Consider the following 18,827-nt stretch of genomic DNA (forward strand, 5'->3'; position numbering starts at 1 on the left):
ATTCTATATCAGCACGTTTCATATTAGACCATTTTTTATAATAAGCAATCACATCATTTTGTTTTACAAATACCGAGACTTGAAAGATCAAGTATCTGTGCATAGATATCATTTTTAATAAAGACAATAAAAACGACTATGTAACTATGTATGCACTTTTGAACTTGTGTGACTTTTATTGAATAATTATATTATTTAGATCGAATAGTGCGCTATCAATAAATCTAAAAGAAAATACATACAAAATTTATGAAAAAAACAAAATAAAAGTCAGATATGCCACCAAAAATAAAATTTGACACGTAATTAGTCTGGTACTACCATATTAATCAGAACTAATAATAAACCGCTTGTGAATACACTTCATCAGGAAAAGTAAAATTAAGAGCTTCTCATCGAGAAATTTGACATTTAAATTATATTTTAATTAAACGGATCGAAAGGCATAAAAAAAGCGATTTTTAAGGTTTTTAATCAGCGTGTCGCAAATTGAAAACGGATAAGGGTCGCCTTTTGCAGGGACCTGTATCCATAAAACTCATTTCTATACTGTGATGTAATCACTGGTATTCACGGCGTTCCCTCTTTTGTGTCAAAGTGCTGCGCTTCAACAATTTTCCGCTTGCACACAGTGTGTATCACCTAGATCCACTGAAGTTAGTTTGTCTTCGATAAATTGTACAGAAAAACCACTTCACTCCAAATAAGATTAGTGCTCCAAATGTTTGAGGATTCTATTTTTCAGAAGCGGTTTAACTCTCCAACATTACCGCCAAGGTGATAGCCACTGCATTCTCGGCGCATTTGGTTTCTCTGACTTGATCCCCAGACCGATTATTGCAAATTATGATACTCAATTCAAATCTACACTTTCCAAGCAACTTGCTGATCTCTTTGATAGTAAGCACCATCCGTACTCATAGAAAGGTGGCTCAGATCTTTACCATGAAACGCAATGACTACCAAGAATAATAAAGCCTCCGCAGCATATGTGTTTTGTGTGGAATAGACAATCGACTGCCAAACGAGTCCGCGATTTATAAGCACCTATTACACTGCAGTACCGCTGATCACCTCGGTTTGCAAAGCATGACATTCATTGTATCAAAAGATATTATCTTCCGAAGATTCGTAAACTAAGTTTAATGGCTCCACTGGGAAGATGTACTGCTGCTGCACAATACAATTTTACACTTAAAACTTCAAAAATCGTTGTTCATTCGCCGAGGAAAATGGTTTTTGAGATTCGTTGAAAAGTATGCAATAAGTAGAAAGACGCGTTCTCAACATAACTAAATATATATCTGAGTCAAGTTAAATAGCCGGAGTCGATCTGACCCTGAGCACATGATACAAACCGCCAAAGTTTTTAAGTTAATTGCTACGGTTTCAAAAAGGTCACACACGCACTTTTGAAAAACATTTTCTTTTTATTTTAATTTTTAAAACCTATTACCTATAGCAACCATTAACCATTTAACAAGAATGTATTAAGGTATGTTATGTGAATGTGCTTATATTACTATGTTTGCACAAGAAGACAGCTATTTCTGCAATATCGTGTTAAACTTGTTGATTGCCTCGCCAACATATTTTTCCTTTTCGGCCAACGCACATTTGAGCTGCGTACGCAGTTGCTGCAGATTGGGCATGGTGCGACAATCTCTAATGTTGAGCAGAGTGCGGAAGATGTTTTCCCACATTGTGCGCTGAAAGTAGCGTGGCACGTTTGTTTTCGGCATCCAAATCGTGCTCGGAGCCCGCTGCACTACTTCCATATAGCGGCCGAAGAGCAGCACATGCATAACGCTTACCAGACCATATAAATCTAACTGGTAAGTCCATGGGCGTCCCGTTCTCATCTCAATGCACTTGAACAGGTCATCATGATGAACATAGTTGAATGTCTGATTGTCCGGAAACAGCTTCATGTCAATAGACACACCGAAATCAATAAGCTGCAGGCTGACTTCGTTGGGATCCGCACATATCCTGGAACAGAAAAAACCTATGATATTAGTGGTGTCGACGAAGAAGCTTTCTGGTTATTACGGTTTCATAAGTAGAAAGTTATCCGGCTTGATGTCGGCGTGGATTATACCCATGGCATGCAGGTGATCCACAATATCGAGCATTTGGCAACTCAGATGCATTACCACATACTCGTCCAGATTCCTGCTGGTAACACTCTTAACCTTGTTGCATACACCGATCAGTGAGCCATAGTCTGAAAACTCTGATATATATACACTGGAATTATTTCCTACCAGTGCATAGTCAATATGTGCATAGGATGAAATCTGTAAATAATTTGCATTAGGTTAATTCGTGTCATGTGCCAAGTATTAATAATTATCCACCTATATAATATGAATAGGTAATATTCTAGGATAGGAATCGGAATTAATGCCCATATATTATTGGTTATGCCTTACCATTTGCTCACTAGTTAGCCGGCTGTGAATCTCTAGGCAAATGTAGAACTCCCAGTAGTTAGTGGGCCGTTCCTGCTTGAGCGCGACCTTCTTGCCAGATTTGAGATGCTTTCCTACATAAACCGAGCCATAAGCCCCCTTTCCTATCATTTTAGACACCTCAAACTTTTCGTTGTGCACTTCCAGGCTGGTGTTAGGATGTAGGCGCTTAACGTGGCCAACAAGTTGACAATGGGGCAGCTTTTCGATGTACATAGAAAAGTCAATTGATTCCAGCAGCGAGCTGATCAGTTCTACATTGAATGGGTTTTTATTAGCGTCTGCCAGCGTTTCGTTCAAAACAGTTTGATCTCCGTTGGAGGTGGGGTGAACAAAGTTTTCCCGCGGAGGAGTTTCGAAATCAGACTGCGACCAGGAACGATGCGATTGCTTCGGCGTCAGTGGAGTTGTCTTATAGTAGATGCTTAGTTCCGACGCCTCTGCTTCCATTGCGTTAGGGGGCAGCAGTGTGGAATTTTTTATCATACTGATATTGGTTGCAAACATTTCAGTAGCTGCGTTAAGCTCAAAAAATTCGTCCGGTTGTCTTGAAATGCCGAAATTTTCATTCACAGGGGCTTTCCTTGACGATTCTGACATGGTATCGTTGGAATATTTGATCTTGTTCGATGTGCTTGCGATCTGTGAAGGACAGCTGCCTATTTCGGTGCAATCTTTCATAAACGAGGCAATCATATGGGACTGTCCAATATTTTCCTGTTGAGTCCCTGGCTCCTTAATTGACACCTGCTGCGTTTCGGGCAACGTGCAGTCTAAGGCAAAGCTGGAGCCCATTACAGCTACTGGTTTTGGAAGCTTACAATTTGGCTGTGTGTCGTCCAGAAAAATATCAAACTTCTGTATCGCCCTTGATTTTGCTAAAGCTTCAGGCTGCGTCTCGGGCACAAAGGAAAGGTCGGTCATAAAGGAATCCTGCAGCTCCAGTTTGTTGCCAGTCACTGCAAAGGAGCTCCGATCGCCCTGTGTCGATTTAAAAAGCTGTGAAGTTGGATCGAAATTGCGCTTCGGAGAGCCAAAAATATTTGTTTTCGGCGGTGTCTTTCCAAACAATCCACACAAATCACTTTCATCATCCAGAGTGGGAAGTTGCGGTGCGGAAAAACAATTTTCAGCTCCCAGTGAGCCATTATGCATAGAATTCTCCGGCAGTGCGATGGGCATTTGTGGGAGTGTTTCAGTTTTATCTTCCTGAAAGCAAGCAAGAGGTCTGGGGATAGTCTCTGTCTTATCCTCTTGGAAGCGCAGTGACTTAAGCATAGGCACGCTAGGCGCATTGGGTTCCCATAACTCACGGCGCAAAAAGTTGTCACCACCCTGTTTTTCCGGCTCCGAAACGACTGCTGATGCACCAGCACTTATCACGCGCTGCAGACGCATTTGTCCAGGAGTGTTCTCTTCAATCTTGCTGCCAAGTTTAGAAACAGCGTTGGATCCGGGCGAAGACGTGGAGGTTATAGTGGATTTCGTGGAGGCGCCGCTAGTCGCCAAGCTTTGTGTGCCGTGCTCAGAGGTTTCCAATATGGTAGACAGTTGCTTTCGCAAAGTTGGAGAACGAGTCTCCACTGGAGATTCGACGGAATGAGCAGGCTCCTCTGGTAGCGGTAGTTCTTTGAGCACGGTTCCAAATTGACGTGACGGCGCCTGTTTCTGAGTTCCCTTAGGAGTGCTTACTGCCTGCGACTTTATGAACATGTTGAACATTTGTGTGGAGCAGGTCTCATCTCCGTCATAAAACGGCCTTGTTTTTGGAGTTGGCTGCGGCTCTTCAGTGTCTTCATAGATCTCTATTTTCGGAACTGGAACGGCCGGTACAGCAAAATTGTCACGTGGAGAATCGGAATCCTCAAATATTTTAATTTTTGGCTCATCCTTTTGATCGCACGGCGATTCAGGTATCTTAGGTGGCACCTGCGAAGGTATATCCTTTACAATCAAAGTGGCCTCATCCTCTTCCTTTTCATCCTCCTCCTGCACAGACGAAACTCTGCGTGGCATGATGGATTTTCTGGAAGAAGAGGGAAAGAAGCTCTTGCGGCGTGGCATCTTGTTTCCGGGCAAGCAAACCGTTTCTTCCATGTCAAAGTCGCCATGAACTGTCACATTTCGTTTTTCCATCCATTTGGCTGCCAACAACTCCTCTGGCTGGTACTCCTTTTGCTCAGCTTCGTTGTAAATCTTGTCAAAAACGACCTGAAGGCCCGCTACCAGCGGTGGTTTCCAAAACTTGTCTAGCTCACCGAGATCTTGTGGCTTAGAAAATCTGGCGAAATTCGGATAACAGCGAATTCCTCTGATCACCCGTCCAGTGCCCCACCAATCATCATTGCGATGGACAAATGGATGTTGTGGGTTGCGGTGCTTCAAAAAGGAATAGGCTCGATACTCTTCGGGCGAGAACTCGACGTTGGGGCGAGGGTAAAGGAGACACTTGTTATAGCAAGGAAGTCCACTTGCGTTTGGCTCGTCCTCAATGGTAACTGGCGTCACCCACGGTTCCTGAGGCCTGTTCTTGGCCACAAAGTTCGTCGGAAATCTAAAGGGTTGATCAAGACGACGTTCGTAGTTTGTAATAGGTGGCATTGCTTGTTCGTCCACGTGTATATCAAAGCCCAGATCCGGCGAGGCGTTACTGCCGAAAATTTTGCCATGTTTGTGGCGTTTAGCATTTGCCTTATTCCAGGCCACCGGTTCTTTTATATTCTCCTGACTGCAAGCCGAGTCTATAATGGAGCGCAGGCTTGACTTCACCTCCGTCTCCGTAGAGATCGGGATATTTCCTTCAGAATTTTCGTCATTAAACACCTCAACGTTCCGACCAACATTGCGCCTACTGGTGGTGGTTGAAGGCTCGACCTGCAAATGACAATGTATATTTTTAATGAAATTTTATTCGGTTTTAGACCATTTTTATTTCAATTTTATATTGATATAAGAGCTTAGGTGGATGTAAAATCCGTCACAAAAAATCGAGCTTAACGTCGGGACCTCCAAGAAGTCGGAAAAATTCCGCCTAAGCTGTTTAGTAAAATACAAATGGTGCCTGGAATTTAAGTTTTCATTCAGAACGACAGACAAGCAACCCAGCAAGCAAAGGCACAAATATTTTAGTATCCGCTTGCCCACCACACCATCGGTTTTAATTTCTAAATGGCAAAAATAATAGCTTAAAAATCATTGAAATATACATTGTTAAATTCTTTCAAGATTTTAATGAAATGGGTATTAACCCAACCAAAACCAATTCAATGTTGAATTTTAGTATTGATTGTTTTTAACAATTTTGGAAAGTCTTCATAGCTGAGTACGTATCTGATAGTCAAGGAAACTGACTATATCATTGTTTTTTCTTGTTTGAATATCAAAGAAGATAGTAATTAAACATAAATCAAACATAAGTTATGAAAGAAAAATTAGACTTGAAAGCGATTTGTCTCGAAGATTTAGCTAAGCGTCCGTCTTTGATGATACCAAGTCTGGCTAACTTAGTTCTTTGTAAACATTAAATAAAAAATCACCCACCTGAACCACGCCTGGCAGGCCGCTTTTAACTGCTGCTCCGGTACGGATGCTGCCGACGGTGATGCTGTTAGAGATCTGCTGCCGGCGACCATGAAGGGATTGCAGCGCTAGCCGTCGCTCGTTAAGTTCCTGGTTAACTGCGTTGGCCTCTTCACCAGTGCTATAGAGCATGCGCTGGCCCACCGTATATCCGAAGTGCTGGTGGGCCTCCTTCAGATCCTCTAATGGCTCTGCGCGGCACTCTAGACCTAAGCGAAAGATCTCGTCGGCCTTGCGCATGTTGCCGCTCAGGTCGTAGCTGTAGGCCCAAGCGATGTAGAAATCTGCCAGCATTGTTCCGATCCCGTTGTTGTACATCTGCTGATAAAACTCGATCTTGTCCTTCTGTTTCTCCATCTAAAAAGTGACCAAGTAAAACCGCTGGTTGAGTGATCGTTTAAAATAGCATCAGCCACTCACGAATTTAATGAAAAGCTTAATGAGCCGCTTGTCCTGACGGTAGCGCTCGTCGTCTTCAAATTTGGTGAGGCACTGGTGAAGGACAGTCTGCAGACCGGAGCCACTGCCCCCCGCCGGATAGCTCTGCTCGATCCAGCAGATGAACTTGTACCAGGCCCCGAGAGGATCCGTGCCTGTGTAGGTGCGCACCTCCTCCTCCATTTGCTTGCGTTGTGCCAGCAGTTCCTGCCCGTGGGTGGAGTCCTGGCTGAGAGAAGCCTGCAGAAGGCTCACGTTGCGACCACTGGCCAGCGGCTGAATGTTCTCTTTCGCATTGTCAAAGTCCATATCGTTCTCCTCAAGCAAATGACCTGAATACTTTGGTTGTCTTGTATCGGTTAAACAAAAACTACGCGCCGAAGCAAATGCTAGAGATGAATGATACTACGCTCTTTCGATATTTCTAACTTTGTCGTATCGATACTTCGATTGAAAAACTGTTCTCACTGAAGCCGCAATACACACGATAAAAATTAAATTGCTTAGCAACACCACCACTATAAATTGGTAACGAAGCTCACCATCTTGTTCAGTAAAAAAAAGAAGCGTTAGAACAGCTTACTGCAATTACTATTAGATATCTGCTGCTCATCAAATCGTTCTGGTCAAATATTTATTTGATCAACTTTCATTATTGCTTCGAAAATTATGATATATTAAAATAATCTCCATATCTGTACAATAACTCATTTTTCTTTTCTCGTTGAGTTTTGTTAGTGTACGATTTAAATTCAGGTTAATACATAAGTCCATTTCGAATTCTTTATGAGAAAAATCCCCATCGACTAAAATTTTGAAATCTTCGTATTAACTTGCCTACAATAAATTTAAAGACACTAAAAAACATTTTATTTTGAAAATTCCTATGTGGATTATCATAAATTTGCCCAAGTAGGTATGAGAGAAAAGAATTTTATTTAAATCGTTTTTTTTTTGTATGTTCTATACAGATCTTTACTATACTATATCGATGTAACCTTTATTTATAGAAGATGTACATTCAGCCAACGCATTGGGGCAAATAAGAGTTTTATGACAATAGCGAAAAAAAAATGTCTACATTTATTTTTAAGTGCTTAATTTTAAAACTTAACCAGTTGTATTAACAGTGTTTTGCATATATTTGGCTTTTTATTATATATATGGTTGTCATGACATATCTTTTAAGAAAGTCTAATTGCAAAATCAGCAATTGTCCAAAATGTTAGCAGAGATTAAAAATAATGATGATAATGACACAGTTCACCAAAAAGCCTTTATACAAAAATGGAACTGGGACGAAAATCAACATACAGAAGTTTTGATCTCTTTTTGTGACGATTAGCGTCACGTTTCTTTTTTAAATTCCAACCGAAATTTCAGCAATATGTATCAGGTTAGGGAATGTCAGCGGAATTATCATATTTGGTTACTATCTACATACTTTAACTCGGGAATCTATGCGAATCGCACATGCGTATTTAATGCCAAAAACCAAAAGATTTCAATGCGTCTTATTTGCATAATACCATCAGAATATCCAAATGCGAATAGTAATGTTTATTATTCTTTTTGTGTATGAATACATTTTTTTTTATGTATCCGTTAATAGTTACCCCAGTGTCCGCTTTGGTCGCCATTTCCAAAGCCGCCGCCTGATCCTCTTTTGCTTTCAAATGAGTCTCCGAATCTACCATTGTTCCCATATCCTCCGCCATTGTTTCCATATCGTCCACCATTATTTCCATAACCTCCGCCATGGTTTCCATATCCTCCACCAGTATTTCCATAACCTACTGCATTATTTCTATATCCTCCCCCATTATTTCCATATCCTCCACCATTACTTCCATATCCTCCTCCATTATTTCCATACCCTCCTCCAAAGGTTCTGCCGTTTCCACGGCGACCAAAGCTGCTGTTACTGAAGCGTCCTGTACCACCTCCGGTGTTGTCAAAGCGACCTCGTTTGGACGGTCCTCCGCCGTCACTGAACTGGCGTGATTGGTGCGGCAGAATTCCTGATTCACGCTGCAGTCCGAAGTCTCCGGCGCTCTTAATGCAAAGGTCCTTGACCACATTGACCAGCTGTGCATAGGGCTCCTCAAGGCGAAGTATGTCGGAAGGGTTGTCGCACGCCACCGTGATAAGATCCTCCAGGGCAGGCTTAAGGGCCCCAATCTTGGCCGCAAGTTCCGGCTCTATGTCAAAGTTAAGCCAGTTGTCAACGCGCACTATATTGTTGGCGGTCAAGTCGATCTTGCGCGATCCAAACAGTATCACCTGCAAGGGAGAGACCATAGATAGTTGCTTGCAGGAAACAGCTCGCGTGCGGATCTTCTCGCCGAAAACGAAGAACGGATACGGAAATGTGACGGCCAAGTTGCTGCAATTCACCGAGGTTTTGTGCAGTAACGCTGCTTTAGACTCTGTAGTCAGCACTTTGCGCTTCTCCTTGTGCACGCAAATGTTTGGGTAGAGACCCAAGCACAGCAGCGCCAGGGACACGTCCAGCACGGGGTCATCGCCGTTATTCCTTTCGTCCACATCATGCGTTATCATACACTCTTCTGGGAATCCTGCCTGCTGAAGGAGATCCAGTAACTGCTGCTTGGCATCCCAGATTACGTTCATAGTACTCATTTGCAGTCCTTTCCACTCACAGAACCGAGCTTCCATATGCTCCCCGCGTTGTTTCTCGCGCCGCCACATTTGTGAAGCTACGATCATTGCCACGTGGTCGGAACACTTAGAACCACTCAACGCTTTCTGATGATTTGCCAGGCGACGTTGGCCTATATCAAGACTGAACACCTCTGAGAAGGTGCTAGAGTACGAAGCCATGATAGCCATTAGATCGGCACAGCCAAATACTGCCCCGAGGACCATCATCTTTCCAAGTCTGGGTTCAATTGGGAGGCGTGCCAGCAGGCGACCCAATGGAGTAAGTTCATCGTTAGCGTCAAGGCAGCGCATTTCGCGAAGCAACACCTCAGCTTCGATTACCGCGTCTACCGGAGGTGGCTCCAATGCCTTTGACAAAAAGTGGTGAATGGCGCCCAGTCTGAGCAATTTAATGGTCAACGCCATCTCGTGCAACGGCGTGCGGAACATCTCCGGCGTAAGATTGTCCTCTAGCGCTTGGAAGCGGGCACGCGAACAGAGTGTGAAGCAGAAGCCTGGTCGGACACGTCCAGCTCGGCCCTTGCGCTGCTCCAAATTGGTTTTGCTTGCCCAAACGGTGGCGTAGCTGGTTAGGTTGTTATGTGAAGTAAAGAGCTTCATGCGCGCCTTACAGATATCAATTACGAAAACAATGTCGTCAATAGTTATCGAAGTCTCTGCAATGTTGGTAGAAAGTATAATCTTGGTTACGCCTTCTGGAACAGGCTCGAAAACCTTGCGTTGGTCGTCTCGTGGAATCTGCGAGTGGCACGGCAAAATTCGGTATAGGGATGTATCACCGAAAATGTTTGTATTTTGCAGAAACTTCATAAGCGCAAAGATCAGGTTCCAACCGGGCAGGAATACTAAGATAGCACCGGGAATGTTTTTTGACTTAATATGCATCAGTAATGCCTCCAGCAGCTCAAAGCTAACGTCCGATTCGGATAGCATGGCCATAGCATTGCGAGTCTTCTGTGAATACTTGTCCTCGCAGACCTTGTTATAGTTGATTTCCGCCTCGTCCTTGTCCTCGGAAAGCAATTGCTCCTCATCCTCTGCTTCCTTGCGCTTTCGTCGCGACTCCGCCGAAGGCACAAAGTCTGTCATCTGAATAATGTCCTCCAAGAAAAATTGCTGCACGGGGAATGCTCTTCCGGGTACCTCCAACACGGGACAGCCGCCAAAATATTTGGAAAATAGCGTTGTATCAATAGTGGCCGACATAAGAATAACTGCAATAGAAAAGAATTTCTGTTAATTATGTTTTCTAAAAGTCATATCATACCAAATTAGGACTAGGAATATATGACCTGCATTGCATATAGGTTTGAAGTTTTGAATATGAAAAACGATAAAAATTTTCGAGGCTCAACATCTGTTATAAATAATTCATTTTAGACCATACTTTGCTTATTATATTTTGCTGCTAACCAGTGATTTATATATGTCAATAGATGTATTTAAATACATAATTATAATCAAAAATTTTTGAAGTGTTTCCAACCAAATTCGATTGGTTATACAGGTTATACATATAGAAATATTGCATCTTATTCGAGCTTACCATGCAGTTCCGGATATGTGTCGATCATGTCGCGGAGGATGACCAGCAAAAAGTCGCTGTTCACGTCTCTCTCGTGGATTTCGTCCACAATAATATGCGACACTCCTCGTAAGCCAGCCTCCAGCTTGCGCAGCAACACGCCCACGGTGCAAAAGAGGATTGCGCCGTAGGGACGTGGAAACACAGACTCAAATCGCACCGAGTAGCCTACAGTGTCGCCCAACTGCTCGCACCGCTCGCGAGCTACGCGCTCGGCCACAGAAATGGCTGAAATGCGACGAGGCTGGGTCACATATATATTAGCGTAGCCGCCCTGGCCGGAGCAGATGTAGTCATCAAGGATGTATTGGGCAATCTGGGTAGTCTTTCCGCACCCTGTGTTTCCACGGATGATTACCACTGGATTGTCATTAATTGCGGTTAAAATTTCCGATCGCATCGATGCAATGGGCAGCTTGTCGCGGAACTCGAGGAATTGTCGGTACTCGTTGTCGTTCTGGCGGCGTTCACGCAGCGAGTGTTCATAGTCCATCGAAAGGTCATCAATAGAGGTGGTTGCCAGTTCGCCTTCGTCGATGTTGCAGGCATGCCACGTATTCCAGTTTGCCTGAGGAGGAGCCCACGGAATCACGGAGCTTTCCTGACGTTTTTCGCCATCCTGTTGCGAGGAATCTATGCGGCTTAAGTTAACCTAGGACAAAATATTGTACATTGTATATTAGTTATGCTAACGTAGCGTAAAACCTTCTATGAAATATCTTTTGAACACAGGATTGGATAAGGTCGATTATGGAGTCTGTCGACGCGTATCGAGAGCTACTTATAGTAAAAATACGTAAGGTAGCTATGCACCACTGCCCTCATCTCATCCTTACAACAAAGTATGCAGTACAAATTAATCGAGTTGAAGTATTTGGATTGTTGTTTCGGCATATCAAATATTTTTGAGGGACTGAATGATGTTGGAGTTACTAGAATCTATATTTTAATTCCTAAGTATATGAGTTACGTAAATCAATATAATAATTTATACTTTATATGGATATCATCAAGAATATTGAAACAGGTATACTAGCGTTACGAACATTCAAAATTTAGCTAATAGAGTCTTCGTCTGATAAAATCTAAACAGTATTTCTAAAACTCCGAGATAAGAAATTTAATTCAAATTGCTGCTACATTTTTATTTTAGAAACTAGTTTCGTATTACTTACAATGAGAGGAATTGGAGCGCCGTCCAGTTCGATTTTGATATTGCGCGGGTTTACGACAGGAAGGTCCAAACCCCTAATCACCTGATCAATTTTGTTAATCAGATTTGGCGCAAGCTTCACCGGATATGGCTTCAGCTCCTCATCCTTCTTTTTCTTCAGTGTTCCACTAAAGGGCTCTATCACATTTAAATGGAAAAGTTGGCGCACCAGGGACAAGGCGCACGACTTGCTGGCAGACTTCTTGTTTGAACCCGACTCACGGGCCGTCACTGTGCGCTTGAGCGCCGGCACATAAATGGACAACTCGGCCAAGAAGCTCCTAAATTGACAGAACTTTTTGAAAAACTCTGGACTGGTAATGTAGATCAAATCCGGAACTTACCCTCGGGCTATTGTGGGAGTCTACGGACTGCTGAAGGAGCCAGCCCACAGAACGGCGTGGTACTAATGTGTTACACGCAGCTGGAAAGCCAGCGCTTGAATTATTGTCACCTAAGCCGCGGTGCATAGGCGTCCGTTTTGCTTACAGACCCCATGCAAGGTAGCTGGACGTGGTTCTTGTAGTTCGGAGTATCGTACCACATCGCTCTGCTGGCGCTGCTCTGCACAAATTGGTCACAGCCCGACAAAGATAATGGGCTGCATTTCGGATTTGGCCGTAGGCCATATTCGGCCAAATCCGAAATGCAGACCGAAGAAAGTTGAAAAGGAAACACATACCTAGCGTGTTCCGGGCCCACTGGTGTATATTTGTAATCGTCGCGAATGTTGTTCGCCTGCTTGTACATGTTCAGTCGTTCTTTGGCATTTTCTATGGTCCAGTTACCGTGGATGGCGGCGTTGACATCAAAAGACTCCGCTTCGTTCATGTCCCTCTGCTCCTGGATGCGATCAATTACGGAGTAGCGGTTGCCGCCGTCGCCGCCATCGTGGTTTAGAGGGCGATAGGCCTCACCCAGGTCCTGTGGACCCGACTGACCATCAAAAACTCGCTTCTGCTGTCCACCGCCCCCTGCCATGTAGGCACTCTCAAGACCAGTCCTAGGTCCGGCCCCCGATGCACCAGCATCCGCTGGAACATCATTGGCGTTCAGTTTGCCCACGCGCACTAGGTAGTTGACAAAATCACGGCACGCATTTTTCTCGGCATCCTTCTTGTTGGTGGAATTACCCACACCAATATAGGTATTTGGCTCTACACGAACCTCGCACAGGAACCGCTGGCGGTTTTTGGGACCTATGAATTAAATTGCTACTTGGAAAACGCGCCTGAGGACTGCAATACAACCACTCACCCGTTTGGCGAATATCAAGCTTTGGTTCTATTTGCGACTTAGCACAAAATTGGTACAAAAAAGATTTTATATCCATTTTTAACCTTTTTATAAACTTATAACAACTACGGAGCTCAAATCAAAATTGTTTCTTTTCTGATGTATATTCTGATATCGATAAATTTGTTTTATTGGTTTACAAAACACTAACGCGTCTTGAATCGTCTATCGAAATAGGAACGGCTAAAATGAAACACTGTGTGTAGATATATTTAATATAATTAAATCTAAAATAGAGGAAACCTAAATGAGAGATTGAAACATATTTGTATATTGTACTATAAATAAACAGGCAAATTTCTTATATATATAATTATATTTATTTATTTAAATTTAACTTAAAGTATAATATTATAAGGTAACTGAGAACTAGATGCATTAGCAGCTAGGACCTTCCGCACTTCTAGGTTTATACAGAAGGATAATTAGGTTGGTGTTTTTCAAAAACTTTCTAACTTTGTTGATGTTATCGTTACCAAGTGCGTTATTGGGTTTCAGGAAAGAATGAAGGAGCTTGGTGAGGTAGCTTGAAGGATGAGCTGGTACCAGGGAGCTATATTGTTATGCAATTCTGTTTGTTTGGAATTGACGTATTTGTTTATGTTTCGAAAAGTCTTTTATATTTAAGTGATAAGTGAAATATTCCGGAATTCCAATTCGAATTGGTTGAAGAATATTGAGCCATATGTGCATAAGAATAGGATAGGGATAGGATATTATCGTGTATATATTATATCCTATGACTATGTTATGCCCTTCAATCCGTACAAAAATATTCTTCAAATAATGGCAGAACCCTGCCTTACATAATTTACGATGAAAAAAACAATCAGCATATAGAATCATATATTAAAAAGTAATTTCTGGCACCAAGAACACCTCTTAACTTGGCCAGCGACACGACCACTGATTTATGTTGTTCAAATAAAATTATCCAAGCTGTTGATATAAATTGGTATTTTAGAAGATGATGACTGAAATTCAGTATTATGGTATATTAGCCCTAGTCTTTTGGTATTTTTCGAGTCCGCGTACTGGTCACACAGCTTTTTGCAACGCGATGGGAAAAAGAGGACAATATTTGAGTTAAAAATGTGAATGCGGATGCCAGCCCGACTAAATAATAGTGCAATCGCGACTCACCCATTTAATCGCCTAATTTGAATTCTTTTTGCGGCCCCAACGACGGTACACAGCTGGATTTTTGTTGGTTGCCAGCAGTCCAGCATCACACACACACACCCACACGAGCGAATGTAGATAAAAGTGAGAAAACACTCACGCACGCACACACACAGGCACACGTTTGGTCGTGGGCAAGCATTTAATTTCGTTAGTGCCCAGTAAAACAGAGTTGAGCGAAAAGGCGATAGCAACTTGCACAAATTGTAAGCAGTGAAGAGAGTCAGCGAAGAGGGGATCGAGTGAGAGCGGCGTTTCGTGCCAACACCCAAGCGCTGATCTCGCAGCTACAAACAATAAACAAACAGTGAAAGTAACAGTAAACGCAAGCGCTGCAATTTGGCTTCCATTGATTGCATTTAGTACTCAGTCTCGGCGGCAGCACAACTACTCATCCAACAATGGGTAACTGCCTCACCACACAGAAGGGCGAACCCGACAAGCCCGCAGATCGAATCAAGCTGGACGACCCGCCCACCATCGGAGTCGGCGTGGGCGTGCCCCAAATCCCCATGCCCTCACACGCCGGACAGCCGCCGGAGCAGATACGTCCGGTTCCCCAGATCCCGGAGAGCGAAACGGCAGGTGCCAACGCCAAGATTTTTGTCGCCCTCTACGACTACGACGCCCGCACCGACGAGGATTTGAGCTTCCGCAAGGGAGAGCACTTGGAGATACTGAATGACACGCAGGTAAGTTTTGCTACGTTTACACGCACGCCTTATTCGCGAACAAAAATGTTGGGGTTTCCTTATTTGTAATTAAAAACTCAACAAATTTTAGCAGTTGGATTCAACTTATTCAGTTGTGTGAAAGTAATTTTTTTTTTTTTTTTCCTAAAAAAACTAAGAAATACAAGGGAATGAAACTTATTTCCCAAATATAGTGATATATATTGAAAATCAGTGTTGGACAGATAAAGAATGTGGTGACAGATCTGCAAGAATTTGTGTCTAGATCATAGAAAGCAAATTGCCTTTTTCTGTCTTTTCTATAAGATTAATGGAATATCCCATTCCGATAATCGCGAATGATCGCTCACTTAAAAACTTCTTATGAAAACAGTTACTGTGATCATGCGATAGAGATATTTATTTTGTTTCTTGAAAAGTAAAATTAGACAAGTTGTAATTGGTTTAATTTTGTCCTGACGGCTAACGATTTTTTTTCGATAATAGCAGAGGTAAAATTCAAATTATTATCTTTTTCTGACCATCGACATCCTAATTAGCCAAGATCAAATAAAAGAATAACTCTCCGGTGAGTCCCATAAACAGGTAATAATTTGAATATACGATTTCCCGAAATCGTAAAACCTTATTAGCATAAACGTAATATTTAATTCGGTTATTGAAGGTGTACTTATTGAGTATTAAGTGACGTCAAAAGATTATATGGAAACGCTACAGGTATCTTGAATGAAACTAAAATATCACCCAAACACAAATAAATCAACTTGCAAACAATATATATCGCTAACAGCTCGCATTGAAACAGAATGTGAGTGAGTAAGCCGATAGGTAAGCTATTTATGTTGGTGTAAGCAAAAGAATGCGGGAGAGAGTGTCTGATAATAAGTGCAAATCGCTTGATAACGGCGTTTGTAGCATTTTTCTTCTTGCTGTGCGGTTGAAGGAACACCGACTCGTTTCCAATCACTTTCAGATGTTATGTACGCAGGCACTATCACAAATCCTAGACGGATATTAGATAAAGCAATTCATAGTATTAACAGCAAATAAATCATGAGTTAAAATACCGTGAGAATATAATTATTAAATTTAGTTGAACTGTTGAAATAGCCCCTGTTACTGAGAGTATAAGGTGTTATAGATACAATTTCATTGGACATAGTTCAATAATTTGTAGTTAAAGGGAAAGGATCTAGGTATATTTGTTTGTCTGTCCTTGAAACATGAGTAATCAAGAGTTGTACATTTGGATGTGAATAATTTGATATAACATTTTTTTTTACATACATACATATTTTATATTTTATCATTGAGTTTACTGAATGTTCTTTAAGTTATCTTGATTGCTCTTTCTGCTATCTGCTATTACTATTTTTACGTCAATGTTTCTAATCTTACTTGCTTTTATTAATTATGCGATTTTGATTTTAACAATTTACGGTTGTATGTCCTCCTTTTTGAGTTGATAATAATACCCCCTACTCGTAGCGTAGCTATACCAGATTTGTAGAAAACTATGTAATAGGTAGAACATGGGTTTTCGGACACTACAAAGTATATGTATTCTTAATTAGGACCACTAGCCGTGTCGATCTGACCATGTCCGTCTGTCCATATGAACCTCGAGATCAAGGGATCTATGAAAGGTAGAAAGTTAAGATTAAGAATGCAAATTCAATTGATGCCTGCGCTATGCAAGTTTATTCAAAAAGTTTCGAATTTGTTTTATTTCTTCCTTGCAATTCCTATAGCTGAGTCACCGGCGCTGTTTACTTATTTTTATTTTCTACCATTTTCATCTTAAAAATTATTGAAATTTTATATATTTTGATCATTTTTAGCAAGCTTGAATCTTTCGAACACTGATACTAAATGAAATTTACGTCTCAATAACTTTTCAAAAACATTAATATGGTGATTCCTATAAATAGAACATTTACCTTGACATGAGAATCATTTTGACATTATTTAGAAACTTGCACTCTTAATAATATGAAATGTTTATGTCATGCATATATGGTAATACATTTAATCCAACTGCAACTCCTGTTGAATCCAGATGTTGAAACAGACGGTAACGCTAGCAACTATTGGTCGAATTCTATAATTAAGTACGGAGGTCACCACCCACAGCAGCCACCCATCGCGACTGTTTTAAGACAAAAGTGACGCACACATATTTGTATTTAAAAGCTTCGCGTCAACATAGCAGTTGCCCCTCACTGTAGCAGACGCCGCTGAAAGCATGACGTATGCAATTGGCTGTTGGCCAAATCTTGCGCCCTCCGTACGCAGTAAAATAATATTCAGATTTTGAACGGCAAACGGACTTTTGAAATAACGGGCTATACAATTATGGTAAATCGTAAAGCTTTCCCCGATTTCCCCGGCCAGAGGTAGACATATTACCCATGGTCAGTACTTGCTGAGAAGCAGTTCCGCGGCTGGCATTTCCGGTGCGGTAGCGTGCGATTAAGGTGCGGTATATTCATTTGTCTACTCTTGCTTGTCTCTCGGCTATCACTTGGATTAAGCCGAAGTACGAGCAGAAAAGTTGAACTTGTTTGAAAAATATTTTAAAAAATAATAAAAATTCTATGATAGATAGTGAAAACGTTAAGGAAGGGATTCCCCGGCTTATTAACTGGCTTTTGTTTTTTCCTTGTTATACATTTCTTTGCTGCATTTGTAGTTATTATACCTAATTGTTATAAAGATTCCAGTGACTTTGTGAAAGTTTGTTTGTTAGCATGTCATGTCCACAAAACGTCAAGAACATTTGTTGTGACAGTAAATATGTAATAAATCAACATCCAATGCACAACTTTAAATGTAAACAGAGAAACGCTATATTCGAGTGTGGAGGCTATTAGATACCGCTGGAAGTGCGAGAGAAATGCGCCTGCTGATAAGGGAGTGCTTAGTATTCAACCAGACTTTGTAGGATTCAAATGGTTAAACATCGGAATCATAGGAGGATGCAGTGGGAACATCCAATCGTTAGATGGGCGGAACAGCAGCCAAAGTAGCTCGCCTATAAAAAAAACCACAGCAACAAATAAACAATGAACCCTAAAGTGTCTGTTCATTGACCTTACCCCAGACTAAACACGATTACAAACGCAGCGGGCCAAGTCTAATCATAGAACAGCACTGGAATGGGTATGGGCTAATAGTAAGCGTAGGTTTTATGTTTATCACACAAATAGAAGTTGTTTAGACTCATTGACTTTACCCGATAAATAGGTACATATGTGTGTACTCATGTGCAACAAGCATTTCGTTGCGATGAATAGGAGTAAATATATACATTATTATTACTAAGAGTGCTGCACGAATTCGGCAAAAGCTGTTTTCTCCTGCTTTTGTTTCGTACTCGGTCGAACCCATTCAGACTTGGAAAGCGCGTAACAACATGGCAAACTGAAACCACGCAAGGAAACAAATAATTTTTAATTTCGCATTTGATTCTCTCCTTGTGCGCTTTTTAACTCTCAGTTGAAAGTAAATAGCGAATTCCATGAAGTAAGTGAAGAAGTAAGGTTTAGGACGAGCGTCGACTTTCAGATACCCCATATTCACACATATAAGCTATAAGACTAAAGCTATTATACATTTAAAAATACGAAAGCTTACAGATAATAATAAGTATGGGTATTGCCTTATATATATATATATATAAA

The 18,827-nt window shown here is 41.6% G+C and overlaps 3 protein-coding genes across 5 annotated transcripts in view; 1 reads left to right on the forward strand and 2 right to left on the reverse strand.

The window, feature by feature from the left end:
* Nucleotides 1-1,407: 1,407 nt before the first annotated feature.
* On the reverse strand, nt 1,408-6,943 carry LOC6733180. The gene is made up of 5 exons (XM_002080220.4): nt 6,474-6,943; nt 6,015-6,410; nt 2,436-5,348; nt 2,053-2,300; nt 1,408-1,992 (listed from the first exon to the last, which is right to left on the reverse strand). The coding sequence occupies exons 1-5, from the start codon at nt 6,798-6,800 to the stop codon at nt 1,545-1,547; spliced, it is 4,332 nt and encodes a 1,443-aa protein (XP_002080256.1). The 5' UTR covers nt 6,801-6,943; the 3' UTR covers nt 1,408-1,544.
* A 911-nt stretch (nt 6,944-7,854) lies between these two features.
* On the reverse strand, nt 7,855-13,406 carry LOC6733181 (dosage compensation regulator). Its single transcript, XM_002080221.3, has 5 exons — nt 13,232-13,406; nt 12,657-13,173; nt 11,937-12,255; nt 10,723-11,413; nt 7,855-10,390 (listed from the first exon to the last, which is right to left on the reverse strand). The coding sequence occupies exons 1-5, from the start codon at nt 13,305-13,307 to the stop codon at nt 8,097-8,099; spliced, it is 3,897 nt and encodes a 1,298-aa protein (XP_002080257.1). The 5' UTR covers nt 13,308-13,406; the 3' UTR covers nt 7,855-8,096.
* Nucleotides 13,407-14,258: 852 nt separating this feature from the next.
* LOC6733182 (tyrosine-protein kinase Src42A) overlaps nt 14,259-18,827 on the forward strand; it is a 34,504-nt gene continuing 29,935 nt past the window's right edge. For all 3 annotated transcript variants that reach the window (XM_039291551.2, XM_002080222.4, XM_039291552.2), the window contains exon 1: nt 14,259-15,144. In XM_039291551.2, coding sequence (XP_039147485.1) covers nt 14,854-15,144 — 291 coding nt within the window. In that variant the 5' untranslated portion in view covers nt 14,259-14,853. The remainder of the gene's footprint in view (nt 15,145-18,827) is intronic.

This window comes from Drosophila simulans, chromosome 2R, assembly GCF_016746395.2.
Source record: "Drosophila simulans strain w501 chromosome 2R, Prin_Dsim_3.1, whole genome shotgun sequence".
Classification (NCBI taxonomy): Eukaryota; Metazoa; Arthropoda; class Insecta; order Diptera; family Drosophilidae; genus Drosophila; species Drosophila simulans.